The sequence below is a fragment of the Mirounga leonina genome, unplaced genomic scaffold (assembly GCF_011800145.1).
Source record: "Mirounga leonina isolate KUSES-001 unplaced genomic scaffold, KU_Mleo_1.0 Mir_178, whole genome shotgun sequence".
In the NCBI taxonomy this organism is placed as follows: Eukaryota; Metazoa; Chordata; class Mammalia; order Carnivora; family Phocidae; genus Mirounga; species Mirounga leonina.
The window spans coordinates 19,894,119-19,915,867 of record NW_023270464.1 but is presented as its reverse complement, the minus strand read 5'-3'; the positions used below and the strand labels follow the sequence as shown (position 1 = coordinate 19,915,867).

Here is a 21,749-nt window from a genome sequence, read left to right as displayed (position 1 = left end):
TTGGTTTGTGTATCTGGCACAGAAGTTGGACTTAGCAGCTGTTCGATTAAAGTCTGTAGGATAAATGGACTCCAGGAGTAGTAATTAGAACACCTAAAGTATTCCACCTCTAATCCTACTGGTATATTTTTAAGGTTAAGTGTTACTGTACACACTCTACAGATGGGGAAATTGAGGATCACAGATATGATGCAACAGAAAGCACAGCAAGTAGGATCAACCCCACAAGTGTGCTGACTCCAAAACCAAGATCTCTTTTATTATATCACCTTTGTCTTGGAAATGGATAAGATGACAAGAAGTGTTTTGGCCCAATTTAGCCAGTAACAATGTGAAGTTTTGGTCTTCATAAATCAGGGCTGCTTACAAACCTAAAGTCTAAAGTAACAGAAGGAATCTAACATAAAACAGATGAGAGCTCCTAAAAATGAAATATTTCACTGATTCTTTATGTCATTGGTGCCACAAAGAAGTTTCTACTAGTTATGGATGATTGCTGACATTCACTGAACATCTACTATGCACCAGACACAGCGCTCAACTTTCCACCTGCTTGTCCTCATTTCATTATTCCATTATTGGCTCCATTTTACAGATGAGGGATCAGAGGTTGAGGCTGGAATAATCTGCCCAAAGTCACACCACTGATGACGAGTGCTGAAAGTCTGATTCAAAGAACTTTCTCTCCTTGATCTCCTCTTGGAGATGGAGAAGAAGCCTGGGTGAAAATCAAGGGCATTCTCCAATTTGCTGGATCCTAAATAGGTGATGTTGGGTCAAAGATGACCCAAGGTCGGGTAGAGCCAGCTTATCCAGTTAAAAGGCTCCCCCCTTCACTTTTCCATTCCCCGAACCATTTGTCTTAGGACCAATCTACACTTTTATAATCATAAAGCCTTCAATGAAGCAAGGAGCAAAGTACACAAATGCATAGTTATGAACTCAATCTATTTCCATTTGCACTTAAAAATACGCTGGAAAGTCATTTTCTTTTCTCCTGTGCGTGCATGAAATAAGCAAATGCCAAGATAGAGAGTGAAGTAGATAATCTTATAATGACCCGGCTCTGTTTAACAAGGGTGCATCATTTCATGTGGGTCTAATAAGGCAGAGCAGCCAAGCCACCGGGCTTCCCCAGGTCTGCAGCATTACTAATATTCCATACAACACCAAATCTCCCTCCTGAGATCCCTCAGAGGGATGCATGATGGCAGAGCTTGTGTATGACATTCATCTTCATGAGTGAGCTATTCCATCTCCTCTCATGATCTGAGATAAATGTCAGAAGAGATCAGCCGTTGTGTATTACATGGCCACTCTGAGCGTGCAGCTTCCCTCCCTCTGCCCTTCAGCAGCAAAATTACTTTAGACCAGAGCCAGGAAAGGATTCGGAAAGGTGCGAGGCTGTGTACATTGCAGGAAGAAGCAGAAAGCGGGGAAGTCGATAAAGCAGGAGGTGCAAGTGTTCTTGCTTACTTTTATGAGAGGCATGGAAAAAGGAGCCTGCTCATTTATGTCCTTCCCTCCCGAGGATCCCTTTTACTTTCTGGACTACTGGTCTGCAAGGTGGGTTGGAGAGGGGGATGGGCTGGAGGAGAAGGGGTTCCGGAAGAGGGGCAAGATGGTCAACGGCACACAGGAGAAAATATCAGATTTTTCCTCAAAGGGGTATGATCTAGGTACTAAGGAAGAAATTCAGTCGTCTTAAGGTTTAATATCGGGATTGACACCACTGTCCTTCTGCGGTCCAAGTCAATCTGATGTGATGCCTAATTATAAAGCAAACTACAGTAGAGCAATCTTATCCATTCTTCTCTGCTGGGTTTCCAGAGCTGGATTATGAACAACGCATTGCATTATACGTCTCTGGCTTTCATGTATCAGGAAGCTGAGCATCGATTGCCGAATGGGAAGAGCTCCACACCTCCCTCATTCTTTTGCTTTTAACTTCTGGCAAGGTAGTTAAGTTTGCGGAAGCCTACTTCAGGACTATATTTCCTAAATTAAGCTAAACCTCACAATATAGACTGTTAGTTGTTGTTGTCTAGAATCTGGGAACTTAACAGCACAATAGAAATACAACTTCTGAGTTCCTGATGATGTGCTGGAGACAGAGAAATAAGGAGGTAAAGTTCTCTCAAATTAATACACTGGAGAGAATAAAGGCAGGGGTGAAGCAAACACATCTTCTAGAGCAAATCAACTCAAAGACTGTGATGGGTATAAAGGGAGAAATAGGTTTGACAATCTAAGGTATTCTATAGTAGGAAGAGGTGTCCTGAGCTGTGGTTGAATAGAGATACACACATGTATCCTGTTGTTAAATCACATTATTAGAAATATGTTATCATAATGTGGTGAATAATTGTAAAACAAACTACGTTACAATGTAGCAATCTTATCCATTCATCTCTGTTGTATTCATGACTGCAATATGAAAAATGAATTACATTACACATTCATGGTTTTCATGTTACCCCTCTGTTGCTCTTTAATCACATAACAATTGTCTTGTTAATGAATCTAACAGCTACTAACATTAACTTTGGCTTTCCTGAGGCCAAGGCTATGTTTTTGGATGTGGGGCTTCTTTCTTCCTTCTCTATTTGGCAGATGCTTAGTCCCCACAAGCCTGCTTCTTACTACCCCCCTCCCAGAGGAACAGCCTCCAGGGAGAGTTCTACTCCCCTGGGAGAGAATACTGAATGTTGTGTTTGTCCAATCTCTTACTAAGCTCCAGATCCAAGCAGGCAGCAAGCTGGGTCTTTCATATTTATTTAGGGTTACTATTTTCACAGGACACACCAAGGTTCAAAATTTAGGCTTTTGCTGTTTTTCCTTGTAGTTCTTGGCTTCCTCCACTTTGAGATGGTTTTTAGTCTAAATCTCTTTGGAATGTGAAAAGATCCTGGGAGTTTCTAGATATGGAGGCCAGAGAGAAATTGCCATATAGGTGAATGGAAAACCAACAAAATCATAATATTTTGCTATTGTTCTAAAGAATATGATGAAAATACCGCCCAGATCCATATCCTAATACATCAAGGACTGAAGATTGCCAACTCTTTTATGACAAACTGTAAGTCAGCCCAGTTCCGTGTTTTGTAGACAGTACTTATCTCTATGGTGATTTTTGCCTTTGTGTCTGATAGATAGGAAAGGTCAGGAATTGGGTTGCTCTATCAGTGTTCCTGTCCTGTCTCAAAAGCCAAAAGGCAAGAAAGTATATATTCTCTTTCTTTTTGGTATTAATAACAATCCTAAACTCTAGAATGTCTGATAATACTTTTCTTAGGGTCCTCTTGTAATATCAGAGAGAGATACACCTTGCTTTATCCAATAAAACAAGTGCTAGCCTATCAGTTTTTATAAGAAATTAGCAATGAGCTAATAATTAATTACATATGTCCTGTGTCCTGTGTCCTAACAGTTCCTGTCCTTTTTCTTTCTTATGAATGTATATTTTTTATTTTCCATCAAAAGAAAATGCACAAATGAGCAATTCATGGGTTGGGAATCCATTTCTTTTATCAAAAGATATGGATAATTTAGATTTCATTTACAACTTTACAGAATAAATTGATGAAACTGGCTACCGATCAAGGGTTGAAGATGAACTCTAGAAATGCTCCGTCTTTTTTTTTTTTCCAAAAAATCATCTTGCTGTGGAGGAATAGTTACTTAAGTGGACCTGTCACCTATCCACTCCCATCTACTTTTGAAAACTGGAGCACAGGATGAGTAAAAATAGGCCAGAACATCTCAGATTTTTTGTTCACTGGGATACACGGAAAGAGGTAAAGAACGGAGGCTTGTGAACTAAGCACTTGTTGCGTCTGTATAAGTTCTAACATCCAACAACAAGGTCTAAGGGTTTTAATGTGTTGATTTTCTCTGAAAATCAAAAGATTTCTTGGGTTCTACTGTGGGTGCCATTTAACATGCTTGTGCTTCTAAAGGGCAGGGCATTCGCCACTGGGACACGGACGGATGGCTGAGGTTTCTCAGATCAACACAGAAGAGCAGGAAATTGAGAAAGAATGAAAGAGCAGAGAAAAGGAAGCTAGCAACACTCTAACTTACTTGTAATAACAGATTTCATAGCCCATCCGTATCCAGGTGGGTCTGCCAAGAAGAGCCTCCTTCACAGAATACACAGTTGGCTGCATCCCTGCACAGAACAAAGGCAGGATTAATCACTGGGGAGGGGCACCCTGGGTGGCTCAGTCAGTTTGGCAATGGGACCCTTAATTTCGGCTCAGGTCATGATCTCAGGGCCGTGAGATCGTGCGTCAGACTCCAAGCCAGCACCGAGCCTGCTTAAGACTCTCTTTCCCTCTCCCTCTCCCTCTGCCCCTACACCCCATATCTTAAAAAAAAAAAGTATTAATCTCTGGGGAAAGAGAAAAGGGAAAGAGAGCTGTGATGGGCTGAATCATGGCCCTCCGAGAAATCCAGGTCCTAACCCCTGGAAGCTGTGAATGGTGCCTTATATGGCAAAAGGGATTTCATGGATGTAATTAAATTAAGGATTTTGAGATGGAGAGATTATCCTGGTGGGCCCTAAATGCAATCACTTATGTCCTTTTAGGAGGGAGGCAGAGGGAGGTTTGACTGCACAGGAGAAGCTATGTGACTGAAGCAGACGGAGACTGGGAGATGCTACACAGCCGGCTTTGAAGAGGGAGGAAGGGGCCATGAGCCAAGGGATGCAAGGAACACAACTCTATAAACAGCGGGAAAAAAATACCAAACAAACAGAAAATCCCTTAGATGCTCCAGTGGGCATGGCCCTTCTAGCACCTTCACTGTAGCCCAGTGAAACTGATTTTGGACTTGTAGCCACTAGAATTGTAAAAGAGTAAATCTGTCTTGTTTTAAGCCACTGAGTTTGTGACAATTTGTTACAGCAGACACATGGAGCAAATACAAGACTCAGGGTTCATATTTTCTCTTTCTACACCAGCAAGAATCTATTTAGTCGGTACAAAATAGAGGCAGTACCCTGTGCTTAGACCTAGAGATATGGGAATATTTATTCCTCACTCAAAGTCACTCAATGAATTAGTATATGATCCAGCAATAGCATGCAGAATTTTCCATTTCTGGAAACATTCAAAGTCAATGTGGGCTGCCAATCACTTTGTCCCTTGAATTTCTCCTCCAAAATGGCCGCAGGTATTCAGGAGAACTTGAATTTTCCCCATATTTTCTGAGAGTGCAAATCAATGTCATCCAATTGGATTGTGCTGTTTTCCTTTCTGGGACAAATAGGTCAATATATTTGCTGTTGTGGGATTTAGGAGATGAAGAGAAGGAATAAATGAGAGGTTCTCATGGACCTCCAAAAGTTCAAGGTGGGGCAAGGGAGTCAGGAAGTAATGGAATGGCAGGCATGGTATTAACATTCCACCACAGAGTGAGGACTTCCAGCTTGCCTTCCATGATGGTAGTCTGCCACAGGTTGACCACCATCTTGCCACACATGGCAACCAAAACATTCAGCCCAACTTCAAACCCTTTGGGAACCCAAACAGGGCTTACAGTAATAAGCCAATCAATCACAGAGGGGCACCATTCCTAGTGTTAGCCAGAAGATCTAGCTTCTAGAACTTGTAGAAGGTCTAGAAGATCTTGGGTGTTGGCCCAAGAGCTCATACCGTAATTAAACTGGCTGTTGGGCTTCTCACAGTTGATGATGTTGAAGCGGTAAGGGACAGCAGCTCTCATGCCGCTCACCTTGAAGTAGAACCACTGCTGGTGCTGGCTGCTATTCACGTCAGTGTTGACCAGCAAATCGTATTCCCGCCTGCAAAGTCAGACGCAAGATTGGAGGGCTACAAGTCTTTAAGGGAACGTCCAACACTGAGAAGCTACACATCTCAGGTTCCAGAGGACTGATCTAAGACCTGGGATCTCAGTGGGCTGGTAAGTTACAGTGACTGTGCTCATCTCACAAAATTGGACACACAGGACATAGAAATGTGGGGAGAGGGGAGCAGGTTCTTGGTATTAGGAGAATCAATTATACAACCACAGCCTATCTTTTTATTAAACTGTGATTTAATAAATTAATAATTAAACTCTCTGGCAGGAAAAATACAAGTGTGCTATATCCCACAGAAAATTCAATCACATCTGGTTGATGCTGCACATTACTTTTGAGGCTCAGTCTCCTTGTATGGAAAATGGAGATAATGCCTAAATTTGCAGGGCTGTCTGTAAAGATTAAGCAGTATCATACAGGTAAGCCCCCAGCAAAGCAACAAACATGAATTAGGCTAGCAATGCAGGAGTTGTGTGTTCATTTTGTCCCTAACTTACATGCAGTAAAGTGTACAAATTTTAAGTGTACAACTCAGTGAATTTAAATAAATTCATCTGGACACTCCTGTTCGGCAATTACCCAGATAGGACATTTCCAGTGCCTCAGGAGACTCTTGCGTGTCCCCTCTCTATTACTATCTGCAAAGCTAACCAATTTTTTGAGCTGTAGCAACAAAATTAACAATGCAGTTTTGACTTCAACATTATTATCGGTATATTTTCAAAAATATGATTGCTCCATCCCCTCGGCATATTCTTTGAGTTGCTCCTCTAGAAAGGATGATGTATTTGCCCTGATCTGTTCACACCCTGCCATTCTGGACCCCTGCAAAGTGGTACAGTCAGATTTCTGGAAGGGGGAGCTTTGCAGAAGGCATATCAGAGCAGAGTAGAGCTACCTGACGGAGACCCACTGCTCACACAGTCACTCTAAGCATCTCCCTTAAACCACTGAGCCTGAGATACAGCAAATGAAGCATAGTCCACCAAGTGACGCTCATAAGGACAAATCCAGAAAGACTACAGCCCTCAAAATGATCTCCTACGCCCACCATCCTCTCCAAAAATGGATCATCAAAACTCCTTGCCTATATATAGGTTTGCTTTCTGTCCTCTGACTCCATTACCCTGACCATAATTGGTTTAGGATTCTACACACTGGCCAAAGGGCAGATATCTGGAAAGAGAGAGAGAGAGACCAGAACAAGGCCAGCAGGGCAGACACATCATGGACTGACCACTGTTCCCCCCCCCCCAGGAGACTCCTGCTTAGGTTTTCTCTCCCAGATCCCTTAAACATGGTATATAAACAGAGTAATAAAAGCAGGCACCACCACAAGATGTAGAAGCTGAGCTGGCAACAGAAAGAGAAGAAGCCTAGAAGGAATGTTAACAGAACTGCCTTTCTCTTCTTCAGCCCATGTAGCTCAACTTGGATTTGTTTTTTATGTCGGGCTTCCTTGAAATAGTTCATGTACAAAACAAACAAACGGAAAAGGATCACTGCTCACCTGCCCGCCCCCAAAAAAGAAATATTTCAAAAATGACTCCTCAGATAGATACAAAACAGGCTGACCTAGCTGAAGTTCTGTGCCCTGGCAAGGGCGAATATGCATCCCTGAAGACAGGCTCATGCTGAGTGTGCTGGGCACTATTCTAAGAGCGTGATGTGTTTTTAACTAACTCGCGTTAAAAAAATGCCTATGATGTGGGTGCCGTCACTGTCCCCATTTTCTGGGTGAGGAAAAAAAGGCATGGAGTAGAGTCAGGTAATTGCTCGAAATCTCCTGGTGAGGAAGGGGTGAGGTGGCTCCAGCATTCTGATTCCAGAGTCTGTGACCCCCACACCATTAACTGTTCTGGACTGCTGTCTTCGGGAGTTCACCCATAGAAGATGGGTGACAAATCCTGATTTTTGGCATATGACAAATAGAGTCCACACTGGTACTGAGGAAAGAATGAAACCATAGCCGTCTCTTCTGCGCCAAAAATTTTTGTTTTGTGTCCTCTCCCCCTTTTTAGTTTGTACAGACCTAGACTTTCCTTGCCTGTGAAATACTTGTCTAGTAATAAGAGCTCATTGAGAGATTCTGCCAGAGAGGCATGGCACTACGCATGCCCTTGAATCAAGAGTAACGCACCTCTCCACGGGGAGCCCAATGTTCCTGTCACCTACATTCACAGCGATGGGAGCAACAGACGTGAAGAGGTACAGGACCAGGGGACCCCATGTACCCTGCTGTGTCAACGGAACCAGCCCTGGCATCAACAGGAGTACAAACATCCCAGTCCAAGGACTCCCGCATCCGAGGATGGAGCCATTATTTGGAATACAAGTGTATTCATAACTTTCACCTCTAGTTGCCACCTTGCTGTGACATCAGCTAATGAGCCCCCTAGTGTTGTGCCCGTAAATGTTTAGCAACGGACTGAGAGGAAAACCTTCATGTGTCTTGTTTGCCCGTTCTCGGGGTATAAACTCTCCCGCCGTGGCTGATTTCAAATGACTGATGTGAGACCACGGTACGGAGAATAGGGAGGAGAGAGGCACAACCTGCTACCTTCGTGGGTTTCCTTACTTACTCACGCACTTGGATGGCTTTGCGAAGATTTCCTGACTCAAACTTGGAGGAGAACCGCAAGCAGTCAGAAGCAGTGTCTTGCAACGGCCTGTAATGAAATAGGAAACATGTGAACACGTGCATTCCTGCTATTCTTGGGCATAGCCTGACATTTTTTAGAGATAAGCTTTTTCTTACAGATTCTTGAATATGAATTCTGATTGTGTTTCAGGGAGAAGGGGTGGATTACTAACATAAAGCATGATTATTCTCATGTCATTAAGAGGATATTCCATACTCCACCCCCATCTTCCATGTTCCACTGATGCTCAAGACCACCTACCAAGGCTCATCTAAACTGAAGACAACTTTATTTATAACATCACTTGGCTGGATGAGCCTCCGGACATCCTCAAATATCTTGATCCTAGAAAGGAAAATTGGAAACATTTTAAGGGTTGGCTCTCACTCCTGACCCCATCCATCCTATGGTCATCTGGGAAGGGCCTTGAGAGTCATCAGAGAATTATGAAAGAAAAATTAATAATGCCCCCCAACCTGGGGCTACAAGAGTGGAAAAAGTGCTGTCTCTCCTTCCTTTTGTTCTTTATCAAAAAATGAAACTACACTGAGCAATAGGAATGTAGGATGCACTGATGCCAGATTTTAGTTGGAAGATTCTTGACTTGAAGGGGAATTTTTTTCAAGAGCATTTAGACTAATGGACTCCAAAGGTTTTTGGTTGTGAGAGTAAGAGGGTCCTTTGCACAGAGACAATATTTGAGGGAGACTTTAGGATTGTTGACTCTTAGCATCCTCAAGGGCTTCAAGGCTTCAGTAAGCCTCTGAACTCTTGGGTCATTTCTATTCCTTGGGTTCTGTCATCTCCAGAAAACTAAGGTCAATCTTCTGAGAAACACTCATATTCAGGAAGTTTAAGTAAGAGGACAGAAGGAAGCCCAACAGATCTTTCAGATTCCCTCCTTGAATTTCTGATCCATGTTTTTTGGTGGAGTGGGAGAAAGAGAGGGGAGGTAGACAAGAGGCCTAGACTCAAGGGGAGCATGTTCTGTCAAAGGGGGAGGTGTTGCTGGGCCAGCCCCTGTGCCGTGTCTCTCAGGAACTTGAGCATAGCAGATAACCTGCAAAGGATAGGGTCAGAGATGTCAGCAGGAGCCCAAGTCTGAGCAGCTCATGGGATCCACCATTACTTTGCTGATGAAATGGAAAATAAGTTCATGAAACTTTCTGGTATGCACACTTTGCTCCATTGACTTAGCATATGCATACTCAATGTTTGTTTGTTTTCCAAGGAAAATCATTTTTCCTTGGCTTTAGCCATTTACATTTTAATCTCACTATGTTGATCCAAAGGCAAAGCTCCCTTTCCATCATTCTGGGAATAACCCACCACCCAAAGTTTCTATCCTAGAGAATGCATATTTTCCTTACAATCTTCAGTGATAGAGCAGAACTATTCTCCCAGCCAAGCCAGGTTTTATAAGGTTGGGACTGTGAGATGAGGGTACACCACCTCCTTTCGTCAACAAGAGATCAGATGCCAATTTACAGTGAATTAAAAAAGAAAGATCCCAAATAATCCACACTGTTTTTTTGGTGTTTTTTTTTTTTTTTCCTGAGAAACTTCCTTTAAGGAATGATCCCAATTATTTGGAGAAACTGGGTTATCTTTCCCTGTTATGATCTGCAATGCATTCTGGGATACGGGGTTGCATTAGAACCATCGAAGGGATTCTTTTTCTGGCAACACATGCCTGTTGCTATTCCACACTTGGTTCTGACATGTCCAGGGAGGGAGGCAAGCTTCTGTGTTTGGCAAAAGCTTCCCAAAGGATCTGAACATGCTACTGCTTGATTCTCACTTTTCCTAAGATGGCAGAACTCTCTATACAAACCATTCTGCCTATTAAAATATTAAAGACAAAAAATATAGCTTCCAAATCAGCAGCACCATCACCTTTGGAGTCCACACTTCCGCTCCAGCATTGACTGAGCAGAGGGAGGTGGACGGTGACCCCAGAGGTCAGGAAATGCCATCCTCTCGAAGTCAGCTACAGATCTGGTTCTTCTGGCTTTGGCCATATAAAGAGAGGGGTCATGGAAGGGGATATGCTTGGGATGTGTCTGCAGAAGCTTATCTATTACTTCAGCAGTTTCTGTAGGCCTAGTGGAATTGGAGAAGGAGGCACTCATCATTGGGCAGGAAATCACGTCTATATCCCAAGCATCCTGTTTGAGGGAAGCTTGAATGTCAGGGATTTCTTTTCCAGAAGAATCTATCCCAAGACCATTTGATTGCATGTTTTGGTATGCGGTGTTCCCAGGGCCTTTTTTGGAGGCTGGATGCATGGCGGACCTCCCCATCTTCACCATACTCAGGAGGGAAGTCTGGACCATGTCTTCTCTTTCTTGCCCCCAGGGGCGTTGGTCCTCAGTCAAACAATGCTGCTTTGGGGAGGCTGCGGTCGGAATGTGGTAGTGCTTGGCATGCTGAGTCTCTTCAAAGTTCAAATCATCTGCAGGTTTAGACTCGAGTTCCTTCAGGTTTAAAATGGAAAAGAATATGTCAGTGTTTCCTCCCTGGTAGAAAATACAACTTGACCCCTATCCTCACTCTCTGGGCACAGAGTTAAGCATAAATTCTGTGAATTAGGAAGCTTTTTCCAAGGTCAGACAAGAAAAGGCTAAGCTTCAAGAATCAAATGAATGGTAGAATCATAGAAATTCATGTTTGGAAGGGGCATTGGGTGGGTCTAGTACAATTCTATATAGCACACAAATGCCCTCTGGAACACCCCAAAAAGTTACAGCCTGTTGAACAAACTTATTTACAGGGTTTTCATTACACCCCAAGGCAGCGCCTTTCATTTGAGGATCATTCTGTTCGTTTAAAAAAAAAAAAAGTCTTCCTTACACTGAACTGAAATTTCCTTCCCTGAAACTTTTACCTATGGATCCCCTTTGGCCTTCTGGAGTAAAATAGAATATACTGCCTCCCTTCTCCATGGGATTTAGCTGGTACCTTTAGAGGTGGGCAAATTCATGATATATTAAGAGTCATAAGAAAATAATAGAGATCCAAAGTCAGGTCTAAAAGACAACAGCAATAGTAATGGGAGCAGCAACTAGCCACTACATCGCCAGGTGCAAGGTTCTCAATTTGTTTCTACTAACAAAAAACCCTGAAATCAGACTGACCACCTTCAGAAAGCCATCTAGTACAACTTGCCCACTCAATAAATCATCAAGAATTTTCAGTGCATTTTCAGGACGTGAGGACAAGTCACTTTGTCCCCCAGACAATAGGCGGCAATGTGTACAGTCCTATTTCCATCTCCGTGCCAGGTGTCCCTACTGGAGGCGCCTTGCATACATCCAGACCAGCCCCCTTTTTCACATTTTGCTTAGCCTTCTGCTTCTCTCTCAGAAAGACCCCAGAAGCAGATTGCTAATGATGAGCAGTGCTCTCCATCTGGAGAGCTCCTGCTTGGCCTCTCAGGCTCTGCAAAGAACCTATCATGCATCACCATGGAGCAGAACCAGGGCATATGCCCTACCTCAAAGCTGCAGGAGAGCTCAAGACACATCGCCTCATACTGCATCAGTTCCTCTTTGGGTCGGTCAAGACCAGGTTTGGAACTTAGCTTGTTCACATCCGTTTCCAAGTCATCATCCTACAATGGAATATCCAAATGTATATATATACACACATATATATATGTGTGTATATATATTCACAGTCAAGACAGTCACCCTGAAAAGCAACAAGACAAGCTACTACATGTGTGATTTTTCAGAATCTTGGGACATGGTTTCCTTGCCTCCAAATTATAGTGCTAACCTACACAAAGGAGAATTTAAGATGTCGGGTTGTATTTTTTTTAAGATTTTATTTATTTATTTGACAGAGACAGAGAGACAGAGAGAGAGCACAAGTAGGCAGAGCAGCAGGCAGAGAAAGAGGGAGAAGCAGGCTCCCCGCTGAGCAGGGAGCCCAATGCGGGGCTCAATCCCAGGACCCTGGGATCATGACCTGAGCCGAAGGCAGATGCTTAACCAACTGAGCCACCCAGGCACCCCTGGGTTGTATTTTTTAATGAAAAGAAAGAAGGTATACAACTTTTCTCAGCATCCATCTCAGGATTTATCAGCCCCCACTATAAATAACTAATTTATATAAAATTAGTAAAGTGCGATATGAAAGAATTCTGTGTCTTGCCACCACCATCATCAACAGAATTGTAATCACTGCACCTATTCTTCTATCCCCCTTCCCATTTAGGTCCCTCAGGCTTCTGAAAAACGTTTAATGAGCACCTACTATGAGCAGGTACCATTCTGGGCATTGAGTTAGCGATAATGGAACAGACAAAGGTCAATGTCCCTATGGAATCCGCCTTCTATCGAGAGAAGGAAGAGAGCAAACAAATGAAGAAGGTCATTTCTAACAGTGATAAATGCCATGGATATATTGAAGGGGGCAGTGGGATTGACCCTGAGGTGGGGGGTGTGGGAAGCTGTTTAGATTGTGTGAGCTGATGGGCACCTGGGTAGCTCCAGTTGGTTAAGCATCTGCCTTTGGCTCAGGTCATGATCCCAGGACCCTGGGATCAAGTCCCGCATTGGACTCCCTGCTCAGCAGGGAGTCTGCTTCTTCCTCTACCCCTCCCCCCCGACTTGTGATCTCTCTCTCTCACACACAAATAAAATCCTTAGATTGCGTGAGTTGAGACCACCTCGTGGAGGAGGTGACATTTTAACTAGAACAGAGGGGAAGAAATCACCATCAAAACAGCTGATGATGGTTTCCAGAAAGAAGATGGTTGCAGCACAGAGAACAGGAGGAAGATGGCAGGAGTAAGCATTCGAGAAGGAGGCACTAGGCGGGGCCTTCCAGACCCAGGGAGGGGTTTGTCACCTCCCGTTGCACTTTACCCCATTAAAGATTTATGTTTACCCCGTCACTGCCAGTCTTTTCTTCATTGGGCTGAATAATCCCAGACCCTTAATATTTATTTCTAGATCATCATTTCACAATAGTTAAATGGTGAGGGTGACTTTCCTCCCAACACCTCTGTATTTTCCAAAGGTTATAAAGTCTTACACAGAAAGGACACCAAGAATCAAGCAGTCCAGTCTTTTCATCTTTCCATGTCTCTCCTGGGCCCAGTTTCCCTAATGAAGTAGGGGAGAAAAACCTACCCTGTGTATTAGTTAAGGAAAAACCTGGCAGTCCTGAAGGCCTGGACTGTTCTTCTTTAAGTCAAGTGAATATGGACAATAAATGTTTATATGAGTGATTGGGGCAGGGGGAGGGAAGAAAATGCAACATTCTATCCCTCTTCTGGAATTTTCCTCCAAACTTTAAATTAAAAGAAAAATTGATCTCATGAGGTTGATTTCATGGTATTTTCTGATACAGTGCGCACCAGGCCCAAACTCCTTAGCCTGGTTCTGGAGATCCCATCATTCTTGTTCTTTCCAGGTTTATCTATCAGTTCCTACTTGCCTCCACCCTCCTTGCTGCAGCTTCAGCTATGCGCCAGAGTGCTACCAATGGAAACCCATCTGGCAGGTGACTGGGAAAAGTCTCCCGACCAGCAAGTAAGGCTGTTGTGTCTGGAGTGAAGAGTGTCATGCAGCCCATGAGCTGCAGCCGAATGCATTCTAAATGTGGCTAGGTGACCTACTGAGCTTTATGGCAGGAGTTAGCTAACTATAACCTACTGTCAGTTTTTGTAAAAAATGTTTTATTGGAACACAGACACACCCATTCATTTATGCATTATCTGTGGGTAGTTTCTCGGTATAGCAGTGAAGTAAAGTAGTTGTAACAGAGACCATCTCTGGTCCCCAAAGTTTTCTATCTCAGTCTCTGAATCTCCAGGCACTCAGGTTGGTTCTCCCCTCCTTCTCTGTTTCTTATAAATACCATTTATACTTATTCAGGGATGGCCCTGTGTCTGTGTCCTCACAGCAACCCAGGTAGGATTCAACATTTAGGATTCTGGGACCCATCTAATCCAGATCATGCTTTCTGGCCCTTCTTCCTCATATTGGACCTTTCAGATATTATTGATTTTCCCCAGCCTTACACTTGAGCTCACCACCCTTTCGAAGATGATGATTTGAACTCTCGTAGGGACAACCTCCAAGTTCACTAGAACTCTTTGAAGATAAAAATCTATGCCTTGTTTGCTTTTGTATCATTTTACCATCCCCAGGAAATTAGCCTGCTGCCTCCCACATGGATCACGGCCAAGAAAGTACCTGCAAGAAACAAAAAACTGAAAAGGAAGGAAAAGAGGGAGCAAAGGAGAGGAGAGCTTGAAGTCACTCTGATTATCCTCCTCCTCTTCAGAGTTTGTCCAAATCAAACAGCTGTGTTCACAAAGAATAAAAAAATATATTAAAAAAAAAAAAACAACACAGCCAACATCTGGTCTATACTTCTTACAAGTTTCTCTTTTCTTATGTTGACACTGAGTTTTCAAAGAAAGTCACCCAAGTTTCCATTCTTAAGACTCTTTACAGACAAAAGTTCCTTTTAATCATTCTTTCTAAACAGTTGAGCCCAATTATTAACTAAGACTTTTCAAATGAAAAGGCCATCAGTTAACAGCCTGGGCCGGATCTATGACCAGAAACAAATATTCCTGGCTTCTTGCCCACATTTCTTGCAGCAAATGCTTCTGGGTTCACGAAGGAAAATCAGTTTGCTGGAACCCCAGTTCCCTTGCTCTTTTGCAACACCCCAGAATCAAGCCTTGAGTCCGATGTGCCCTGTTTCTCTGATTCACATTTACACACTGACTCCTCATCTTCTCCTTTTGGCTCGAAGGCTTTGATGAATAGCTTCCAAACCTTCACCAATTTGTTCTGTGCTTCTTTCCCAGCTGGATTTGATGCTTTGTTTGGGTTTCACTCCACCCCAACCCGCCAACATCTGCAACGCGGTGGGGGAAAAGGAGAACGTCTGAACGCTCTCCATCCTGTGCAGCGTGAGTCAGGCACCAGCATGCAGCTTGTCCCTGCACATCAGATACAAGAGGCGACTGACACTCTGCATCAGACACCCAGTTACCAAAGAACAAGGAAGAGGGTAGGGGAAAGTGGCATTGATGAACGATCGCCACAGCACAGTATTATTCAGATAATTCAGCGAGTACTCAATAGGCCTGTGCTGTCAAGCCACGGCAAAGATCCAGTTTACTACTGATGACTTCAGAAATGATTCCATTTATCAACAAAACTCTGAGAACACTGGAGGGTCGATAGCAGTCTTAACCTAGAGACTGAGCAGTCTTAACCTAGAGTCTTAACCTAGAAGCTGAGCTGTAGCCTCTATGAGTCTGTGGCTACCATCTTATGATAGAGAACTCAGAACTCCAGGGAACTCTCTAGATGGGTAGGTAGGTAGGAGGGAAGGGAAGAAAAAAAGAAGGGAGGGAAGGAAAAGATGAGGTGGGTGGATGGGTCGATGGATGGATGGATGACGATAGGCAAATATACAGATGATAGATTTTTTCAAATTCAGGTTTCAGAGAAGTATCTTTTCATACAAATGGCTAACAGACACATGAAAAAATGTACATCACCATTAGCATCAGGGAAATTCAAATCAAAACCACATTGAGATACCACCTTACACCAGTTAGAATGGAAAAAATGGACAGGGAAAGAAACAACAAATGTTGGAGAGGTTGTGGAAAAAGGGGAACCCTCTTCCACTGTTGGTGGGAATGCAAGTTGGTACAGCCACTTTGGAAAACAGTGTGGAGGTGCCTCAAAAATTTAAAAATAGAGCTACCCTATGACCCAGCAATTGCACTACTGGGAATTTACCCCAAAGACACAGAAGTAGTGAAAAGAAGGGCCATATGCACCCCAATGTTCATAGCAGCAATGTCTGCAATAGCCAAACTATGGAAAGAGCTGAGATGCCCTTCAACAGATGAATGGATAAAGAAGATGTGGTCCAGGGTGCCTGGGTGGCTCAGTCATTAAGTGTCTGCCTTCAGCTCAGGTCATGATCCCAGGGTCCTGAGATCGAGTCCCGCATCGGGCTCCCTGCTCCGCGGGAAGCCTGCTACTCCCTCTCCCACTCCCCCTACCTTGTGTTCCCTCTCTCACTGTGTCTCTCTCTGTCAAATAAATAAATAAAATCTTTAAAAAAAAAAAAAGATGTAGTCCATATATACAATGGAATATTACTCAGCCATCAGAAAGGATGAATATCCAACTTTTACATCAACATGGATGGGACAGGAGGAGATTATGCTAAGTGAAATAAGTCAAGCAGAGAAAGTCAATTATCATATGGTTTCACTTATTTGTGGAACATAAGGAATAGCATGGAGGACATTAGGAGAAGGAAAGGAAAAATGAAGGGGGGGGTAATTGGAGGAAGAGATGAACCATGAGAGACTACGGACTCTGAGAAACAAACAGGGTTTTAGAGGGGAGGGGGGAGGGAGTGGGGCTGTCACTCACATTTACACACTGACTTCTCATCTTCTCCTTTTGGCTCAAAGGCTTTGATGAATAGTTTCCAAGCCCTCACCAATTTGTTCTGTGCTTCTGTTCATGCCTCTTGTATCTGATATGCAGGGACAAGCTGCATTCATTAGCCCGGTGATGGATATTAAGGAGGGCACGTACTGCATGGAGCACTGGGTGTTATATGAAAACAATGGATTGTGGATCACCAAATCAAAAATTAATGATGTATTGTATGGTGACTAACATAACATAATAAAATTTTAAATATATATGTATATATCAAAAAATAAATTAAAATAAAATAAATAAATAAATAAATAAATTCAGGTTCCATCTCCAGGAATGTTATAAAAAGTAGTATTTACGGGGGCGGAGCAAGATGGTGGAGGAGTAGGAGACCTGGATTTCGTCTCCTCTCAGGAATTCAGCTGGATAGGGATCAAACCTTTCTGAACACCTACAAACTCAACAGGAGATCGAAGAAAAGAAGAGCAACAACTCTCTCATCAGAAAAGCGACCACCTTGTGGAAGGTAGGACGTGCGGAGAAGTGAATCCGAGGCAATATTCGGGAGGATAGATGGCAGGGGAGGGGCCTCCGTCGGCCGCTTCTGGCAAGTGATAGAGCCTCGGAGCACAAAATCGGAACTCTTAAAAGTCTGCTCCACTGAGAGACATCACTCTGGTGGCTCAGCGGGGGGTGGAACCCTCCGGGACAGTGTGGTCTCAGGACGCTCGGAGTCACAGAAAGACCGGGGGTGCCTGAGTGCGGCAGAGCTCCCAGGTAACGGAGCAGGGAAGCCGGCTGCAGAGGCGGAGCCCAGGCGCGGGCTCTCAGCTCGGGGTGGCCATAAACCGTGATCCGCGGCCCAGTCGGGCCCCTGCTCCTCCAGCAGGGACCCAACAAGCAACAGATCCGGGGAGACTCGCCTTCCTCCCCCGGGAGGAGCCGTGCGGGAGTGCACCGCAGGGATCTGCTGGGTTTGGAGACTCCACCCGGGGTCGGGTGCCAGATAGAAACGCGCGGTCACAGGCTGGGTGAGCAGAGAGTGCAGCCGGAGACCGGGGAGACGGGAGTGACTGACGGCTTTTCTCTGGGGGCTCACTGAGGAGCGGGGCCCCGAGTTCTCGGCTCCTCCGGGGTGGAGACTGGGAGGCCGCCATTTTCACTCTCAGCCTCCAAAGCTGTACGGAAAGCTCGCAGGGAACAAAAGCTCTGGAGAGCAACCCGAGCAGATTACTTAGCCCGGACCAGGCAAGGGCGGGGCAATTCCACCTCCAGCAAAGACATTTGGAAACCACGGCAACAGGCCCCTCCCCCAGAAGATCAGCAAGAACAGCCAGCCAAGACCAAGTTTACTGATCAATGAGAACGGCACAACTCCAGCACTAGGGGAATACTGCACATAGAATTCATGGCTTTTTTACTATGATTCTTTAGTCTTTCAAACTTAATTTTTTTTTAACTGTCTTTTTTTTTTTAATTTTTCTTTTTCCCTTTTTCAACCAACATCTTATCAATCCCTTTTTTAAAAAACATTTTTATTTTTCATTTTTAGAGTCATAATCTATCCCTTCATAGTAGTTACCCGTATTTTTGGCATATATATATAAGTTGTTCTCTCTTTAAAATTTTGAGATAGTTTCTTCTAACAGATCAAAATATACCCTAAATCTCTAGTATATGGTTTTTTCTACTCCCCTGCCTATCACATTCTCTCCCTTTTTTTTTCTTTTTTCTTTTTTTAAATCCTCTTCTTTCTTTTTTCAAACAACTTCTTATCGATTCCTTTTATAAAATTTTTTATAATTTCCATCTTTACAGTCATATTCCATCCCTTCATCATATCACCCCTTATTTTTGTACATATATAAGTTTTTCTTTCTTTAAAATTTTGGGAGGCACTTTCTTCTAACAGACCAAAATACACCCCAAATCTAGTGTGTGGCACTGATCTATATACCAGCCTGATCATATTTGATCACATTCTGTCTTTCTTTTTTGTTTTCTTCAGTTTTTTTTTTCCTGTTTTTATCTTTTGCTTTTGCTTTTTTTTTTTTTCCTTTTCCTTTTTTCTTTCTTTCCCTTTCTTTTTCCCCCGGCTTCAGGTCTTTTCTGATTTGTTTAGAGTATATTTTCTGGGGACGTTGTTACTGTGTTAGCATTTTGTTCTCTCATTCATCTATTCTCGTCTGGACAAAATGACAAGACAGAAAAAAATCACCTCAACAAAAAGAACAAGAGGTAGTACCAACTGCCAGGGACCTACTCAATAAGGACATTAGTACGATGTCTGAACTAGAGTTCAGAATCATCACTTTAAAGATACTAGCTGGGCTTGAAAAGAGCATGGAAGTTACTAGAGAAACCGTTTCTGGAGAAATAAAAGAACTAAAATCTAACCAAGTTGAAATCAAAAAGGCTATTAATGAGGTGCAATCAAAAATGGGGGTGCTAACTGCTAGGATAAATGAGGCAGAAGAGGGAATCAGTGATATAGAAGACCAAATGATGGAAAATAAAGAAGCTGAGAAAAAGAGAGATAAACAACTACTGGATCACGAGGGCAGAATTCGAGAGATAAGCGATACCATAAGACGAAACAAGATTAGAATAATTGGGATCCCAGAAGAAGAAGAAAGAGAGAGAGGGGCAGAACGTATACTGGAGCAAATTATAGCAGAGAACTTCCCTAATTTGGGGAAGGAAACAGGCATCAAAATCCAGGAAGCACAAAGAACCCCTCCCAAAATCAATAAAAATAGGTCAACACCCCGACATCTAATAGTAAAACTTACAAGTCTCAGAGACAAAGAGAAAATCCTGAAAGCAGCTCGGGAGAAGAGATATGTAACCTACAAGGATAGAAACATTAGATTGGCAACAGACCTATCCACAGAGACCTGGCAGGCCAGAAAGGACTGGCAGGATATATTCAGAGCACTAAATGAGAAAAATATGCAGACAAGAATACTCTATCCAGCTAGGCTGTCAATGAAAATTGAAGGAGACATAAAAAGCTTCCAGGACAAACAAAAACTAAAGGAATTTGCAAACACAAAACCAGCCCTACAGGAAATCTTGAAAGGGGTCCTCTGAGCAAAGAGAGACCCTAAAAGCAACATACACCAGAAAGGAACACAGACAATATACAGTAACAGTCACCTTACAGGCAATACCATGGCACTAAATTCCTATCTTTCAATAGTTGCCCTGAATGTAAATGGGCTAAATACCCCAATCAAAAGACACAGGCTTAAAAAACAAGACCCATCGATATGCTGTCTGCAAGAGACTCATTTTAGAACCAAAGACAACCCCAGATTGAAAGTGAGGGGGTGGAAAACCATTTACCATGCTAATGGACACCCAAAGAAAGCTGGGGTGGCAATCCTTATATCAGACAAATTAGATTTTAAACCAAAGACTGTAATACGAGATGAGGAAGGACACTATATCCTACTTAAAGGGTCTACCCAACAAGAATATCTAACAATTGTAAATATCTATGCCCCTAACATGGGAGCAGCCAATTATATAAGGCAATTAATAACAAAAGCAAAGAAACACATCGACAACAATACAATAATAGTGGGGGACTTTAACACCCCCCTCACTGAAATGGACAGATCATCTAAGCAAAAGATCAACAAGGAAATAAAGACTTTAAATGACACACTGGACCAAATGGACTTCACAGACATATTCAGAACATTCCATCCCAAAGCAAGGGAATACACATTCTTCTCTAGTGCCCATGGAACATTCTCCAGAATAGATCACATCCTAGGTCATAAATCAGGTCTCAACCGGTACCAAAAGATTGGGATCATTCCCTGCCTATTTTCAGACCACAATGCTTTGAAACTAGAACTCAATCACAAGAGGAAAGTCGGAAAGAACTCAAATACATGGAGGCTAAAGAGCATCCTACTGAAGAATGAATGGGTCAACCAGGAAATTAAAGAAGAATTAAAAAAATTCATGGAAACCAATGAAAATGAAAACACAACTATTCAAAATCTTTGGGATGCAGCAAAGGCAGTCCTAAGAGGAAAGTATATAGCAATACAAGCCTTTCTCAAGAAACAAGAAAGCCCTCAAGTACGCAACCTAATCCTACACCTAAAGGAGCTGCAGAAAGAACAGCAAATAAAGCCTAAACCCAGCAGGAGAAGAGAAATCATAAAGATCAGAGCAGAAATCAATGAAACAGAAACTAAAAGAACAGTAGAAGAGATCAACGAAACTAGGAGCTGGTTCTTTGAAAGAATTAACAAGATTGATAAACCCCTGGCCAGACTTATCAAAAAGAAAAGAGAAATGACCCAAATCAACAAAATCATGAATGAAAGAGGAGAGATCACAACCAACACCAAAGAAATACAAACAATTATAAGAACATATTATGAGCAACTCTATGCCAGCAAATTAGATAACCTGGAAGAAATGGGTGCATTCCTAGAGATGTATCAACTACCAAAACTGAACCAGGAAGAAATTGAAAACCTGAACAGACCTATAACCACTAAGGAAATTAAAGCAGTCATCAAAAATCTCCCAACAAACAAAAGCCCAGGGCCAGATGGCTTCCCAGGGGAATTCTACCAAACATTTCAAGAATTAATACCTATTCTTCTGAAACTGTTCCAAAAAATATAAATGGAAGGAAAACTTCCAAACTCATTTTATGAGGCCACCATTACCTTGATCCCAAAACCAGACAAAGACCCCATCAAAAAGAAGAATTATAGACCAATATCCCTGATGAACATGGATGCAAAAATTCTCACCAAAATACTAGCCAGTAGGATCCAATAGTACATTAAAAGGATTATT

General features: G+C 42.9%; 1 protein-coding gene across 1 annotated transcript in view; it reads right to left on the bottom strand.

The window, feature by feature from the left end:
- The window catches only part of AGBL1 (ATP/GTP binding protein like 1), an 813,331-nt gene that overhangs the window by 611,839 nt on the left and 179,743 nt on the right, over nt 1-21,749 (bottom strand). Inside the window, exons 10-15 of the mRNA XM_035024092.1 lie at nt 11,966-12,082; nt 10,366-10,946; nt 8,731-8,814; nt 8,410-8,496; nt 5,661-5,809; nt 4,084-4,171 (exon numbers count right to left, since the gene is read on the bottom strand). Coding sequence (XP_034879983.1) covers nt 4,084-4,171; nt 5,661-5,809; nt 8,410-8,496; nt 8,731-8,814; nt 10,366-10,946; nt 11,966-12,082 — 1,106 coding nt within the window. The remainder of the gene's footprint in view (nt 1-4,083; nt 4,172-5,660; nt 5,810-8,409; nt 8,497-8,730; nt 8,815-10,365; nt 10,947-11,965; nt 12,083-21,749) is intronic.